Raw genomic sequence first — 14825 nt, forward strand, 5'->3', positions numbered from 1 at the left:
AACGATGCACGATGATTGCCAAAGACCAGCATGACACCGTCACTTTGGATTTTGTTTGAATGTGCTTTAAAAGTAGATCTTCCTTTTGCATAACATGCACTTACCTGTTGTTAGAGATTATTTTTGAACAAGCATGTTGAGAGGCAGTGCCATTCCCAAGCCAGACCACTTATATTGCCACCTACTAGCTGTTTTTGAACAGGAAAAACAGCACCTTCTTAATGACTTTGAAGGAAATATCATTGCCGTGATCATCAATGAAACAACCAACTTCCAAAATAGACCAGTTTTCAATGTTGTGGGGTTTTTTGTTGTTTGTTTGTTTGTTTTTGGTTTGGTTGTTTGTTTTTCAGATGCTCAAGGTACATTGTCCTAGGCATGCTGATATTCCTGCACTATAGCTGGTAAAGACATGTGCTGGGGGAAAGGTAATCATGCCTCCTTTTTCACAGGCCTTGATTTCTTGTATGCTGAAATTCAGCATCCCACTTCAGTGGCATTTGTAACAGACAGTGCGAGCTACACAGTGAAGGTTTGGAATGATGTGCTTTGCAATCTGGTCAAACTGTGTACATATTCATTGCTATGCACATATAGTTGCTCTGGCAGGAAATACTTAGTGAAATACCTTCAAGCAAATAATCAAAGCAACAAACGCGATCTAAGTCACTTTTACTGAAAGCTCCAGCTCATGGTACACAGTTTTTGAGATACTTGAAGGAACAGAGTGGTGATTTGCTAACACTTCCACCTGAACCAGTTGTGAGCAGGTGGAATACATGGTTCAATTGTGTAAAGTACCATGCACAATACTACCAGCTCTACCATGGATTCATAATAGTATCAGCTCTACCATAGTTTTGTGGAGAACGAACGAACAAAACAAAGGGATACAACTGTTCTGTGGGAACTAGCCAGCACGTTAGCAGTAAAAGATCTGCACACTAACCTGAACTACATTGCAGAAAACTGTGGGCACCTGGGCTAAGTACAGGTAGTCAAAAATCCTGAAGCTGAATTGATTCAGTCTTTACAGGTTAATCTAAAGGTTAATCTAAGATGCAGAGATTAAACTGAGAAACAACTGGACAGACTTTCACTTTTGATTCAGGAAATGAAGCCATATACCTGCAGTGGCTCAGTCCAGAAGCTGAGGGGCACGAAAGAACGGCTCTCTGGCACATAGCCAGCATGGGCTGGGTATTTGTTTCCTCTTCCTGCTACCCTTTCTCCCCCCCCACCCCCATGGTCTCTGGGATTTGTAGCCCAGAATCACAGTACCAGGGCTCTGCAGGAGTGTTCATCACTTCCTCTTCCTGCTTCCAGGTGCTTCTGGGATTTGTAGTTCACAGTTGCAGCTACCTACCAATAAGTGGGGTTTTTTAGCAGGAAAAGGCAGCTCTGTACTCGAAGGAGAGGAAGCTTAACCTGCCTCCCTGGTCCCAGGCACCAGCTAGGGTTTGCCTGGAGGGGCAAACCCCCTACAACCCTTCTCTGCTGGAGCAGACAGCCCAGCCTAGGGCTGGAAAGCATGCTGGGATACTGAGTGACTGTGATTTAACTTGAACCAGGAAGGGTCAGAAATTTTATAAACTAAAACTCTTTTCTCCAACAGGTTGGCCAATCTCCTACGTTGGGCTTTAAACTAGCTCAGACAGGGGATGGGGAGGCAGAAGAAGAAGATCAGGATACATAGGATGTCCAGCAGTACAGCACAGGTAAGCAATAAGCAGGTAAGCAATAAGGGGCCCATTGGGCATCAGAGCCGGGGGGCAACAAAGGCACCAGTCACAGAGCTCAAGTGCCTATACACTAATGCTAGAAGCATGGGGAACAAGCAGGATGAACTAGCACTCCTGCTTGCAGAAAACACAACTTAGTGGAATTAACAGAAACCTGGTGGGACTCTACCCACGACTGGGCAGTACACATTGAGGGCTATAAGGTGTACAGAAAGGATAGAGTGAGGAGAAGGGGTTGTGCTCTATGTCAAGGAGCATTATACACCAACCCTTATCAAAATGGAATCGGAGGAGGAGAAAGTAGAAGGATTGTGTGTTAGGATACATGGAGGACAAGGGGAAAGGGGTTTGGTGGTAGGGGTCTGCTACAGACCCCCACACCAAGGGGAAGAACTAGATTGGGAACTCCTGAGGCAGCTCTCGGAGACCATAAAGACTAGGGAAGTGGTAGTCATGGGGGCCCTAAACTAGTGGTCCCACTAGGGAGAATGCCTTACTGGACCTGGTATTGGCAACGGGGGATGACATGGTAGGGGATCTACAGATCAGTGGTTGCCTGGGGGAAGAGTGACCACCAAATAACATAATTCATCGTAAGGCACAGAGTGGGAAAGGCAACTAGTAGGGTGGAAGTGCTAGACTTTAGGAAGGCTGACTTCAGTGAGCTTAGGCATTTAGTCAATGACGTGCTGCAGAGTAAGAGATTTGGTGAGATGGGAGCCCAGGAAGGGTGGCTGTGCCTTAAGGAAGCGATCCTTCGGGCACAGAGGGAGACGATCCCGATGAGGGGGAAAAGGGCCAAGAGGCTTCCTTGGCTGACCAGAGAAATCCAGAGCAGCCTAAGGGCAAAAAGGGGAGCATATAAGCAGTGGAAACAGGGAGAGATCACTAAAGAGGAGTATGCCTCCTCAGCTCACAGTTGTAGGGAGGCAGTTAGAATGGCCAAAGCTACCATGGAGCTGAGGATGGCATCCCAAGTTAAGGATAACAAAAAATTGTTTTTCAGATATAGGGAGTAAAAGGAAGGCCCAGGGTGGTATAGAACCACTACTGAATGGGCAAAAGCAATTGGTGACGGGGGACAAGGCTGAACTCCTCAATGAGTTCTTTGCCTCAGTGCTTCTAAACGACAGGCAAGACAAGTCTCACAATGGGATTGTAGAAAGGCAACAGCAGGGTGCCAGACTACCAAGCGTTGACCCTGAGATAAACACGTCCATTCCTCCCAAGTGACTCTGCACTAAGTCAGCAGGCCCAGATGAGCTCCATCCGAGGGTACTGAAGCCACTGGCAAGAATATTTGAGCACAGGTGGTGCACAGGCCAGGTCCCAGAGGACTGGAAAAGGGCCAATGTGGTCCCTATTTTCAAGAAGGGGAGGAAGGAGGATCCATGCAACTATAGTACAGTCAGTTTCACCTCCATCCTTGGCAAAGTCTTTGAAAATATTATTAAGGCTCACATATATGTGAGAGCCCAGCAGGTAAAAATTATGATGAGGGGAAACCATCATGGGTTCGTAGCAGGTAGGTTGTGCCTGACTAATCTAGTCTCTTTTTATGACCAGGTTACAAAACACCTGGACGCAGGAGTACGGGTAGACATTGTTTATTTAGACTTCAGGAAGGCCTTCAATACAGTATCCCACCCCATACTGGTGGACAAATTAAGAGGCTGTGACTTGGATGATTTCACAGTCCGGTGGGTGGCAAATTGGCTAGCGGGTCATACCCAGAGAGTGGTGGTGGAGGGGTCGGTGTTGACCTGGAAGGGCATGGGCAGTGGGGTCCTGCAGGGCTTGGTCCTTGGACTGATACTCTTCAATGTCTTCATCAGTGACTTGGACGAGGGAGTGAAGTGTACTCTGTCCAAGTTTGTGGATGATACAAAACTGTGGGGAGAAGTGGACACGCAGTAGGGCAGGGAACAACTACAGGCAAACCTGGACAGGTTGGACATATGGGCACAAAACAATAGAATGCAATTTAACAAGGAAAAACACAAAGTGCTGCACCTAGGGAGGAAAAATGTCCAGCATACCTACTGCCTAGGAAATGACCTGCTTGGTAGCACGGAAGTGGAAAGGGATCTCGAAGTCCTAGTGGACTCCAAGATGAACATGAGTTGTCAGTGTGACGAAGTCATCAGCAAAGCTAGCTGCACTTTATCGTGCATCAGCAGATGCAAGACAAACAGAACCAAGGAGGTGATACTCCCCCTCTATCGGGCACTGGTCAGACTGCAGTTGGAGTACTGCATCCAGTTTTGGGCGCCACACTTCGAGAAGGATGTGGATAACCTGGAGAGGGTCCAGAGAAGGGCCACTCGTGTGGTTAAGGGCTTGCAGGCCAAGCCCTACGAGGAGAGACTAGGGCACCTGGACCTTTTCAGCCTCCGCAAAAGAAGGTTGAGAGGTGACCTTGTGGCTGCCTATAAATTCATCATGGGCGCACAGAAGGGAATTGGTAAGGCTCTACTTACCAAGGCACCCCTGTGGGTCACAAGAAATAATGGCCATAAGCTAGCAGAGAGCAGATTTAGACTGAATGTTAGGAAGAACTTCTTCACAGTTCGAGTGGCCAAAGTCTGGAATGGGCTCCCAAGGGAGGTGGTGCTCTCCCCTACCCTGGGGGTCTTCAAGAGGAGGTTAGATAGGCATCTGGCTCGGGTCATCTGAACCCAGCACTCTTTCTTGCCTATGCAGGGGGTCAGACTTGATGATCTATTGAGGTCCCTTCCGGCCCTAACATCTATGAAACTAGTGTGACCCAGATCAGTTAAGTCTGATACTACATTCAACCAGGTTTATCTTATACCAGTTTCAGGTAATTTTGAAACTGATTTATATGCACTGAACTTCTTTTCTGTTAGAGGCTTAAACCAGTTTCTGATCACTTAAACTGGTTTATGTGCAACTTCTGTCCCTAGACCTTGTGACAGCACTGGATATTTTACAGTCCCCCAAAACGCCAAATACACAAAGTGTGTAAAAACAAAAAAACAAAAACAAAAAAAACAAAACCCAAAAACTGTCCTAGATGTAATGGCTGGAGCATCTTGCTTCATCAACTGATAATGTGAAAGGGTTCGTAGCTGCTCCAAGTGCTGCTGATAAACTCAGACAGTACAAGGTAAAGAGTAAACAATTAGCAATTAGTTTTCTCCATGCTGTTCATGCACTGGATACTAAAAAAATCAGTGTTGTTTATATAGATTATGAAACTAAAACAGGAATTAAAGCTGCCCAATAAATGCAACATGGAACAGCCAGTGTATTTAGTGATTGTCAAAGATAGACAATATGAGTTGAGGATCCAATTCAGTTCTGGATGACTGCTGAAGATTGCATTCCCAACCTGGTAAAATACGCAGTGGTTCTCCAACTGACTGTAAATTCAGCTGACATGGAAAGAAGTTTCAGCAAACTAGGGGTTCTTTTCAGTGCTCAGTGACAATGTCTGAAACATGGAAAATGTGGCTGGAATGCTGCAACTCTATTTGAACAACCTGGACTAACTCAGAAAGTGATTAAAAAACAAACAAACAAACAAAAAAAAAACAATTTGGCAAGCATTTGGGTTGGAGCCCTGGGCTATCCTGAAGGCTTTCTGTTTATTTAAGAGGGAGAAGGCCTTACAGGCATTAGTCACTGAAAGGCCCATCCAGTGAGAGCCTTTAATTCTGCTCCAGGGAGTTTGTGGATTGGGTCTAGGAACTTGCGGGTGCAGTTACTGGCAGAGGTCAGCAACCACCCCACAACAGCCGCCAGGTGGAAACAAGGACCATCACACCTCAACAGCTCCCTGAGGACCCTCCCAGGAGCAGCTTGTATCACAGCAAGGACCAGCACACTATAGTAACTTTGTGAGGGGCAGGGACTCCCCAGGAGCAGCCTACATTGCAGCACACTTCAGCAGCTCACCATTTAGCTGCCCTGCAGAGCAGCTTATAGGGTTCCCTGGTGTGGCCTGCCTATCCAGCCAGTTATGGTGAGGCTGGTACAGGGTGGCAGGCCCTGGGACTCCCCCCTTGGGTGGACCTCCCAAGTCCAGACTGCCTGGGCTTGGCAGAAGCTTCCCGAGGGGTGGGGTGTGGCAGGGTACTCTGGGCACCTGCCACTTTAGGAGTGGATCAGGAGCCAGGATACAGGGGAGCAACTGTCAATCAGGCCAGTCACATGACCCTCTAGGGATGGGGCTAGCAGTCTATAAACCCCAGCTAAAAGGCAAAGCAGACAGTCTGCTACTGGCCAGGTAATATCTGATGGAGTGTAGGTGGGACTGTAGGAGAAGTGGAGGTCCCAGTAGACCCTGGAATGAGCGAGTGGCCCCAGGAGGGCTGAGGACAGTGGAGAGCCCAGGTGGGGCTGGACTGCAGAACTTAAGCCTGAGAGTATAAAAGTGCATTAAGCTGTACTTTGTGTTTCTTTCTCCTTTGTTCTACAATAAATCTGGCTTTAATTGGTACATTGCTTGAAAAGGAGACATTTGTTCATTCGCGACACCTCAGTTTAAATCTAGTTGTCCCAGGTTTCTGGGTGGAGGCTCAAGCTGAAGCTAAATTTATTTGGGATGTCCCAAAACTTGAACACAGCTCTTATTGCTACCAATAGGCACAAGGGGCAGAACAACAGGAGCCAGCACTGCTCAGAGACACAAAGCAGCAAGGGGGACAGCCACAGCTGGACCCATGTGTCCTGGTGCAAGGAGAAGAATTGCTGCCAGGAGGGAGTGGGGGGTCAGCAGGGGAAGCAGATTGGAAGCGAGGGGCACTGGAAGAGCTGGGATGGCTGTGGCTTGGGAGTGAGGGGCATCAGCATGGCTAGGGGCAGTGCACAGGCATGTCAGGGCCGCTCAGCACCACAAAGCAGTGGGGGGGAGGGGGCGGGGAGTTAGCTGCAGTTGGAGCTGCATCCTGGGGCAAGGGGGGAAGCTGCTGCCAGGAGGGAGTGAATGGAAGGTAGGCAGGGGCTGTGGCTTGGGAGTGAGGGGCACTGGAATATCAAGGCTGCTCAGTGCCACAAAGCAGCGTGGGGGAACAGCTGCAGCTGGACAAATGAGTGAAGGGGGTAGGAGGAGCTCTGATTTTCAAAGATAAAAGAACCAAAATCAAATGCCAAAATATATAGGTAGTTAGAATTTATTTTATAATAATGATTGAGGCATTGGTACACATCCAAATTGCTTTAAAATTGTAAATATATCAATAAAACATTGTGTGCGCGAGAGAGAGATGGGTTTCACTTCAATTGCAGAAAAATATGGGTTTGGGGTTTTTATCAGAGAATTTTGGATTTTTAACAGAGAAAACCAGGATCCTTGGACATCACTAATATGGCTCTATGGTAGATGTACCAAACAACATTAAATACAATAGTGCTATTGGTACTTAACGGTCCCAGAACAGAGCTTTGTTGTGCATGTCCCCCCAGTTATGAAGGGGCTGGCTTGCTGGTGTGTACATCTAATGGAAGTTCTGCCACCAGAAAAAAAAAAAAGAATTGAAAGGCTACCTATTCTTTCATCACTAATGTATTTCTGTGACAGTTCTGTAGCTATATAAAACTCAGAAATAAACTAGAAGTCACATATATTGCTTATTTTTGTTCATTTTAATTACACATTTTCAGTAGGTGAAAAGTTAGCTTTCAAAAGAAGAGACAAACAAAAGCCAGTCCTAGTTGTTTTTCTCAGTCACTAAAATATATCTATCCAGACTGAAATATAGAAGAGAAGCATTTTAAAGATACATGCAGAAGATGACTATTACACAAGTTTAAAAATTGCACTCCTTTGCCCTCTTAGCAATCCTATACTACAGACATAGGCAGTAGAAAGGGAAAGCTCTTTTATATCATTTACTTCCTGGCCTTTGCCAATAAAGGATCATTTTCTATAATATATTCTGCCCTATTTAGCTCTGAAGTATACATTTTTTTTACCCAAAAATATAGAAAAAATTCTAAAGCTTTTACAGGTAAATGTATTACCATAGAACAGATCAGGCAGGGTGTAACTTCCTCTCAGAGCTCCCCCTCAGGAACACAAAAGATTAAAACCCAAACTCAGCTGCCTCAAAACCAAATGCGTTCCATCTGATCTGAACACACTCTACTTGATAGTCAGAAGTTTTAATGAGTAGCAAAAAAAACAACAAAACATGCAATAAAAAGTACTGAGGAATAATAGACTTTTATAAAGCTGAGAAAACTTTCAATATCTCATTAATAGGTACACTTCAAACAAATAAGAGCTAAAGAATTATTCCACAGGATTCTGCATTGTTTGCTCCTTAAATGGTGTTATAAGTACAGTGTGCCTCAAAAAGAGATTCTTCTGGCCTAACAGTTGATTAAAAGAAATCCAGGTCTGCTGAAAATATTACTCCAGGCTTTAGATATAATTGACATGAAGCAGCCTCTTCAGATGTGGAACCATATGGAGACACCTCAATAGATTTATAAATGCCAGTTAACATTAGGATCCCAAAGCAAATGCTAGTATCCTTCATTACATGGATATGAAATACTTCACGCAGGCAGTTTATATAAAGAAAAAAATATTACCAGCTTGTGACATCTAATAAGAGATGTATAACTTCCATAAGACTTTAAAGGAACAGAGCAATTTTCATAGCCAGCATTTAGAAATTTCAAACAGTCGATAATTTTGCAATACAAATATATGTAGACTGTATGAACAAAAATGGAATAGTCTTTCACAATAGAAGGATTTTGGGCCGAGGAAAACATATATTGTTCTCTCTCTATTATTTTTTAATATTATATGTGATAGAACACAATACAACAGTGATATCCAATATCACAGAGAAAATCAAGTTTTGCAGTATGCATTAGGGAAGAAAGAGTTTCCTGGCTATGAACTGGTTTTTGAGCCATGACATGGTATGCAAAAGTGTGAACAAGAATTTGTGGTAGTTGGCTTGGCTTTTAGTGATTTAATTTAAGCTGCCTAAACCTGAATCAGGAGTCCTGTGTGCAAGCACTTGCTGCTTGCTGGGAGGAGATGCAGGCAGCCAAAGGAAAGCAAGCTGGGTAGGGAAGAGGGAACAAAAATAGCACAGACCCAGGGGCTATGCTGTGAAATGTATGCAAGTATTCACTAGGTCAGGTTAACACCTTGCCAACCTAAAGTTAGTTCACATCTGATGAGAACTTTCTTTAAATCAGGAGTGCCATTTTTAGGGCTACCTAAACCCTACAAACACTTGCATACCCAGGCATTTAAGGCACCTTTACACATGCTCTGATGTGTTCTGACTGGAATGCATCAGAGCAGACTAAATTAACTTGATTAATTGAGTCTGTAGGAGCATTCTAATCAGAACGCTCCAGCATGCTGCAATGTCTATGTATTCCATGTCCCTGTATTTCAAAATGGCAGTGGGGGCGCTTTAACAAAAATAGCTTTACCTAAAGTGCCCCTGCTGCCATTTTGAAATGCAGGACGCTGAACACACAAGATATTATGGGCATTTAAATTAGACCAACTCCTGAGAACTGCTGCAATTAATACACTCCCTGCCTTTCCCTCCCACCCCCACCCAGAGCATATACATAGGCGTCCTTAGAAACCCCCTAACCAAGAGGGATCTAAATGTACCTACCCTAAGCTATAATAAATGTACTAAAATATTCATTCCATAACCACACCTGCAAAGTAAATCCACATTTACCGATCGAGCAGCGTTTGGTTTGATTTCTCTTGTCCTTGTGCAGAGATCTGCACAGATGCTTGTGTGTCATCTTTATGACAGAATGCAGCTCTTGGTGTGGGTAGCACCCAGGCTAGAGTTCAGTTTACATGGTGATTATTTTCCAAAGAGGAAGATTTAAGAGTCTGAAGTTAATTCATCTGTCCCTCCAACTGTTCCCAGAATCTTGGTTTAGCTAAAAGACAAAAATCTATGCTCTAATGCCTCACTAGAAGAAAAGAAAAAGTAGCCCAGAACATATGGCATTCGAGATTTAACCATGGTCTCATTTAGGTATGTTAGGAATGTTGTGGGAAGGAAATATACACAATGGGCACATCTACACATGTGAATTTACTGTGCAGTAACCAAAATTACTGTGCAGTATGGGCACGCATCTACACATGCATGCACATACTGTGCAGTAAATACGGTGACTTATGCCAACTTGAGTATAAATTTGATACCTGCTGCACCATATAGGTATCAAATTTATGCCCACTTAGTTACTGTGCAGTAACGCACATGTAGACAACTTACTGAGCAATAACACTGTATGTGTAGACTGATGTGGGACTAACTTCAGTCCCATGTCAGTCCACACACAGCATTAATGTGTTTTAATGCCTGCACGTGTAGACAGTGGCCTATTCCTACTTACTGCACAGTAAATTTAAGCCGGCATGAATACACATGTAGACATGCCCAATGTCACCGTGTCTTTTGTTCCTGAGCTATCAAGATCTCAGACTACTACTCAATATAATTTTGAGCAGCCTTAAGGCTGATCTAATTTATGCCAATTCCCAAGAGCTCCCAAATTGCTTCTGTTCTTGGCTGAAGTGCAGGATCAATCCAACTATGTTGCCTTTCCCTTGGTCACATTCCATGCAGTGCTTGCTTAAACATAGCTAGAAGCTGCATCTCCACATCTGGGGAAAACAGCCAGTAGCTGACTGCACTCAATTTTCTTTGTCTGGGAATATTATATACATCAGAATCACTGTATTAGGGGCACTCACTTTTTTGATCACCCAGGCAGGATACATGGCACATAGCCTGTCTACAGGCCAGAAACAGGCCCTGAGGCCTAGCACTGTACCCTCCCTGCCCCATAGGCCAGGATTGGGCTCTGGGGATCTAGCACTGCACTCTCCCACCCGTGCTCTGGGGGATCTGGAGGGCAGTACCACCCCCTCCCATGCTCCATGTGTCAGAATTCGGTCTCAGCTAGCCAGTACTGGCCCCTCCCAGTCCCCAACACTGAAATTGGGCCTTGGAACCCAGCATTGCCCCCTCCTGGCCCTGTGCTCCAGATCCAGATCCAGCTCCAGCATACAGAGCCTGGGGCTCCCCATGGGTCTGTATATTTGGCAGCAGCAGAGCGGTGTCACCACTCTCCTGGTGCCAAATTTCCAGAAACCAAGGGGCACCCCATGGACTGGCTAATATAGAGGTTGGGCACCCTTGTACTATATCAAATTAGTCAACTGGTCCATGAAGTTTTGGTCCATGATAGGTCACCTGGTTGTAGAAGGAAATAAGATTGGTCAAGCAAGACCTACCTACAACAAACCTGTGCTGGCTATCCCTCAGGATGTTGCTATCAGCCAGTCTGTTAAGAATGGCCTCTTTGATAAACTTTTCTAACACCTTCCCTGGAATAGAGGTCAGGCTGATGGGCCTGTAGTTTGCCAGATCCACTTTCCTCCCTTTCTTGAAGATAGGCACCACATTGGCCTTCATGCCATCTTCGGGCACTTCAGAGTGCCAGGAGTTCTCGAAGATCCATGCCAGGGGCTGAGCTATGATGCTAGCCAGCTCCTTGAGTACCCTGGGGTGTAAACTGTCAGGGCCACCTGACTTGAAGGTGTCCAGCCTCTCAAGATGTTCCTTCATGAGTTCAGCATTGATGGAGGGTAAGGAATCTCCCTCACCTAGGCCTCCCTGTCCCGTAATGGGCAAGGTGTCCTATGAGACTGGTGAAAGACTGACGCAAAGTACCCATTTAGCAAGTGGGCTTTTTCCTGGGTGTCGGTTGTCCCATCTAGTTTAGCAGGGGTCCAATGTTGCCCTTGCTTTTCCTCCAGCTCCCCTCATATCTAAAAAAGGACTTTTTATTGTCATTGACACTTACAGCTATTTGGAGTTCTGTCATAGCCTTGGCTTTCCTGGTTCGCTTCCTGCAGGTCTGGACAAGTGCAGAGTATTCATCCTTGGAGGTGGATCCAATCCTCCATCCTTTGCAGGTCTTTCTTTTTAGACGCAGGAGGTTCGCTAGTTCCCTGGAGAGCCAAGGGGGCTGCTGTGCCCTTTTGCTGCCTTTCCTTTGAGATGGGATAGACTTGCTTGCACACCCAGGATCGTTCCTTTGAAGAGCAACCACTAATCCTGAGCTCTTCTTCCCTTTGGGTTGGCCCTTTAGGGCCTCTCTGACAAGCCTCCTGAGCTTGTCAAGTCAGCTTCCCTGAAGTCAAGGACTTCTGTATTGCTGACTGACTTGCCAACTTTATGGCGGATGGTGAAGGTGATCAGCTCATGGTCACTGTCACCCAGCTTCCCCTTGATCATTAGGTCGCTGATTAGGTCATCCCCCGTTGCCAGAACCAGGTCAAGCAGCGCTTTACCTCTTGTTGGCTCATCGACTTCTTGCATCAGATAGAAATCATCCACGCATGAGAGAAAGCTTTGTGACCACTCGGATTTGGCCAAGCACTCTTCCCACAAGATGTCTGGGTAGTTGAAATCTTCCATGACAACCATGCACCGGGAGTGTGCAGCCTCAACCAATTCCCTGGCAAACTCCTGGTCAAGCTCTTGATCCTGGGCAGGAGGTCTGTAGTAGACTCCTACCATTGTGTCCCCTGTGCCATGTTCCCCATGGATTTTAATCCAGAGGGTCTCCAGTCATCCACCCTGGGTGCCAATATCACTTGCAGGGACACACAGCTTTCCTTGACATAGAGAGCTACACCCCTGCCCCTTTTGTCCACTCAATCCCTCCTGTACAGGGTATAGCCATCTATACCTGTGGCCCAGTCATGGGTAGAGTCCTACCAGGTCTCTGTTATCCCTATGACATCATAGTTATTTGTGTTAAGCAGGAGGACAAGTTCTTCCTGTTTATTCCCCAAGCTCTTGGCATTTGTGTACAAGCAGGCAAGTGTCCCTTTGGGGGCTCTTGCCTTGCCCACAATGCTCTCCAGGGCTGGGCTCCCTTAAGTGCCTTGGCCTGCTGGCTTTGCAAGGGTTCCTCAGTGGGCCAGAAGTGGAGGTAGTCCCCGCCTCCCCCAGCAGGCTTAGTTTAAAGCCCAGTGGAGCAGGTCAGCCCGTCTGGCTGAGAACAGCCTCCTCCCCAGCAGAGAGAGGTGGAGGCTGTCCCTTCCCAGCAGCTCACTGCCTTTTGATTTGAAATAAATCAGTTAACTCTGATACTACATACATCCAGGTTTATCTGAAACCATTTTCGGCCATTTTGAAAGAGGTTTATGTGCACTGAACTCCTGTTGTGTTACAGATTTGAACTGCTTTCTGATCACTTACAGTGGTTTATGTGTAATTTCTATCCCTGCCCCACATGATTATTTATAAGGACTCTTCATACTTTTACTAGGTGAGAAGAAGAAATCCACATACTAATTAATGACCAGGACACACAACTTGACAATGGTAATTTGCAACCTTTCATTCATGGTGTTTGATCATACCAAGTGAAATCCCAGTTCTGTCACTCTTGGTTTATGCATGCATAAACTCTTTGGAGCTCTACTGTAGTAATGGGACTTGGATTTAGTTAAAACAAGCATGTAAAACAGGCTTAATATGTATAAATAACCTAAATTATGCCTGTATGTTAAGAAAAAGACGGAAAAAACTCAAAAAACAGGACTTGAAATATATGTGAAAGATGAACATTTTATCCTAGTCTGATATAGATAGCAACTTGTTTGCAACCAAATCAGTGGTTGTAATTAACTAATTCATAACCTTAAATAGAGGGAGGCACTTTTTGTAGCCAATTCTACTCTTTATGGTCACATTTAGACAAGTGCAGCTGTGCAGTATGTGGTGCCGCAGACATACCCAGGGGTCAAAAAACCCCAGGTTATCCAGGGGTTAACTCCCTCCTCCCCCCAAAAAAGCAGAGTGGCACATGTGGGGGCAGCACACGCTGCTCAAAACCAGAGCCTGGATGGCTGAAGCCATGGCCCAGATGTCGGCCAGGCTCCAAGCAGCAGGATTGCTGCTGCTGCAGCCCCAAGAGGCCCCCAGGTAAGGTTGTTGGAGCCAGCCTAGTGCTGACCCCAGCCTTCCCTACCCCACCCAGGGGAACCTGCTGAGCACCAGAGAACGCGTGGCACAGGTGTTCCCCAGGCGCAACTAGTGACACACGGTGTCTTGCTACTAGTTGTGCCCAGGGAACCAAACATCTATGCTCGTATGGACATGGCCTATGTGTACTTAGCGCTTAGTACTATGTGGACTTAGCGAGGAGTTATAAAGGAACACTCAGAGGTTGCACTCTAATATGCACCTGATAATCAGTGGAAAGGATAATGAGAAGAAAGGATGCATTATTTTTATTGCACTTATGTATACTAGGAAAACATACAATAGAATCAGGACCAGCTATTTAAAAAGTACACAAATGCTGTCTTGATAGGATTAGTCTGTTTACATTAAATTATGTTCAGTTGTCCTACATATTATTTCTTATCAAGCATTGTCTTTTCCTTCCAAAATACAAGTTTCCAAGAAAGCTAAAATCAAATCAGATTTCAGCCAACTGCAATGGGGCATTAGTCTTTGACTGGAGTTCCTACATACTACAGTAATACAAATAATGAGAACAAGGACAATGACAAGACATGGTTTAATGTATTTTAGATCGCAAAGTTTAAGTTTTAAAATACATTACCTCAAAACACTGCAGGGCTAAAGGATCAAAGGGAAGGTATATTGTACTGTGTATCCAGTTGCAGAATACCACACAGTGTGGCATAAAACCTTTTCACTGTTGGAGATATTCAAAATGTGAACTAAAAAAAAGTCTTTTGTTGCCTGATCTGTACTTCCTTTCACAGCTGAATAAAGACTCTGTGTGTGGGAGTTAATTGTATTAGTTATCTTGAGAAACAACCTGATTAATTTTGTACTTCGAAGTTATTAACCACCTTACTGTACACAATTCACTGGAGAATGTATTAATTTAATCCTTATGTTCAAATACAAAGCAAACAAGAATAATATCTTGTTTTATAATTTTTAGATAGATAACTTCTTAAATTCTTAATGATGCTTACAGGATTTTATGGAAGTCCTCACCAGAACCATTTTAACTAAGGATGGCCAGATATTTCTATTATGACCT

General features: G+C 45.1%; 1 protein-coding gene across 4 annotated transcripts in view; it reads right to left on the minus strand.

Annotated features, from left to right (window-relative positions):
- The window catches only part of CDK14 (cyclin dependent kinase 14), a 676419-nt gene that overhangs the window by 286562 nt on the left and 375032 nt on the right, over positions 1-14825 (minus strand). Inside the window, exon 11 of one of the 4 annotated variants that reach the window (XM_019497919.2) lies at positions 7246-8188. The exons of the other annotated variants lie outside the window; for them this stretch is intronic. Within the exon in view, the coding sequence (XP_019353464.1) occupies positions 8093-8188 (96 nt within the window). The 3' untranslated portion in view covers positions 7246-8092. Of the gene's footprint in view, positions 1-7245; positions 8189-14825 lie in introns of those variants that run through there. 4 annotated transcript variants of the gene reach the window in all.

The sequence above is a fragment of the Alligator mississippiensis genome, chromosome 5, assembly GCF_030867095.1.
Source record: "Alligator mississippiensis isolate rAllMis1 chromosome 5, rAllMis1, whole genome shotgun sequence".
NCBI lineage: Eukaryota > Metazoa > Chordata > Crocodylia > Alligatoridae > Alligator > Alligator mississippiensis.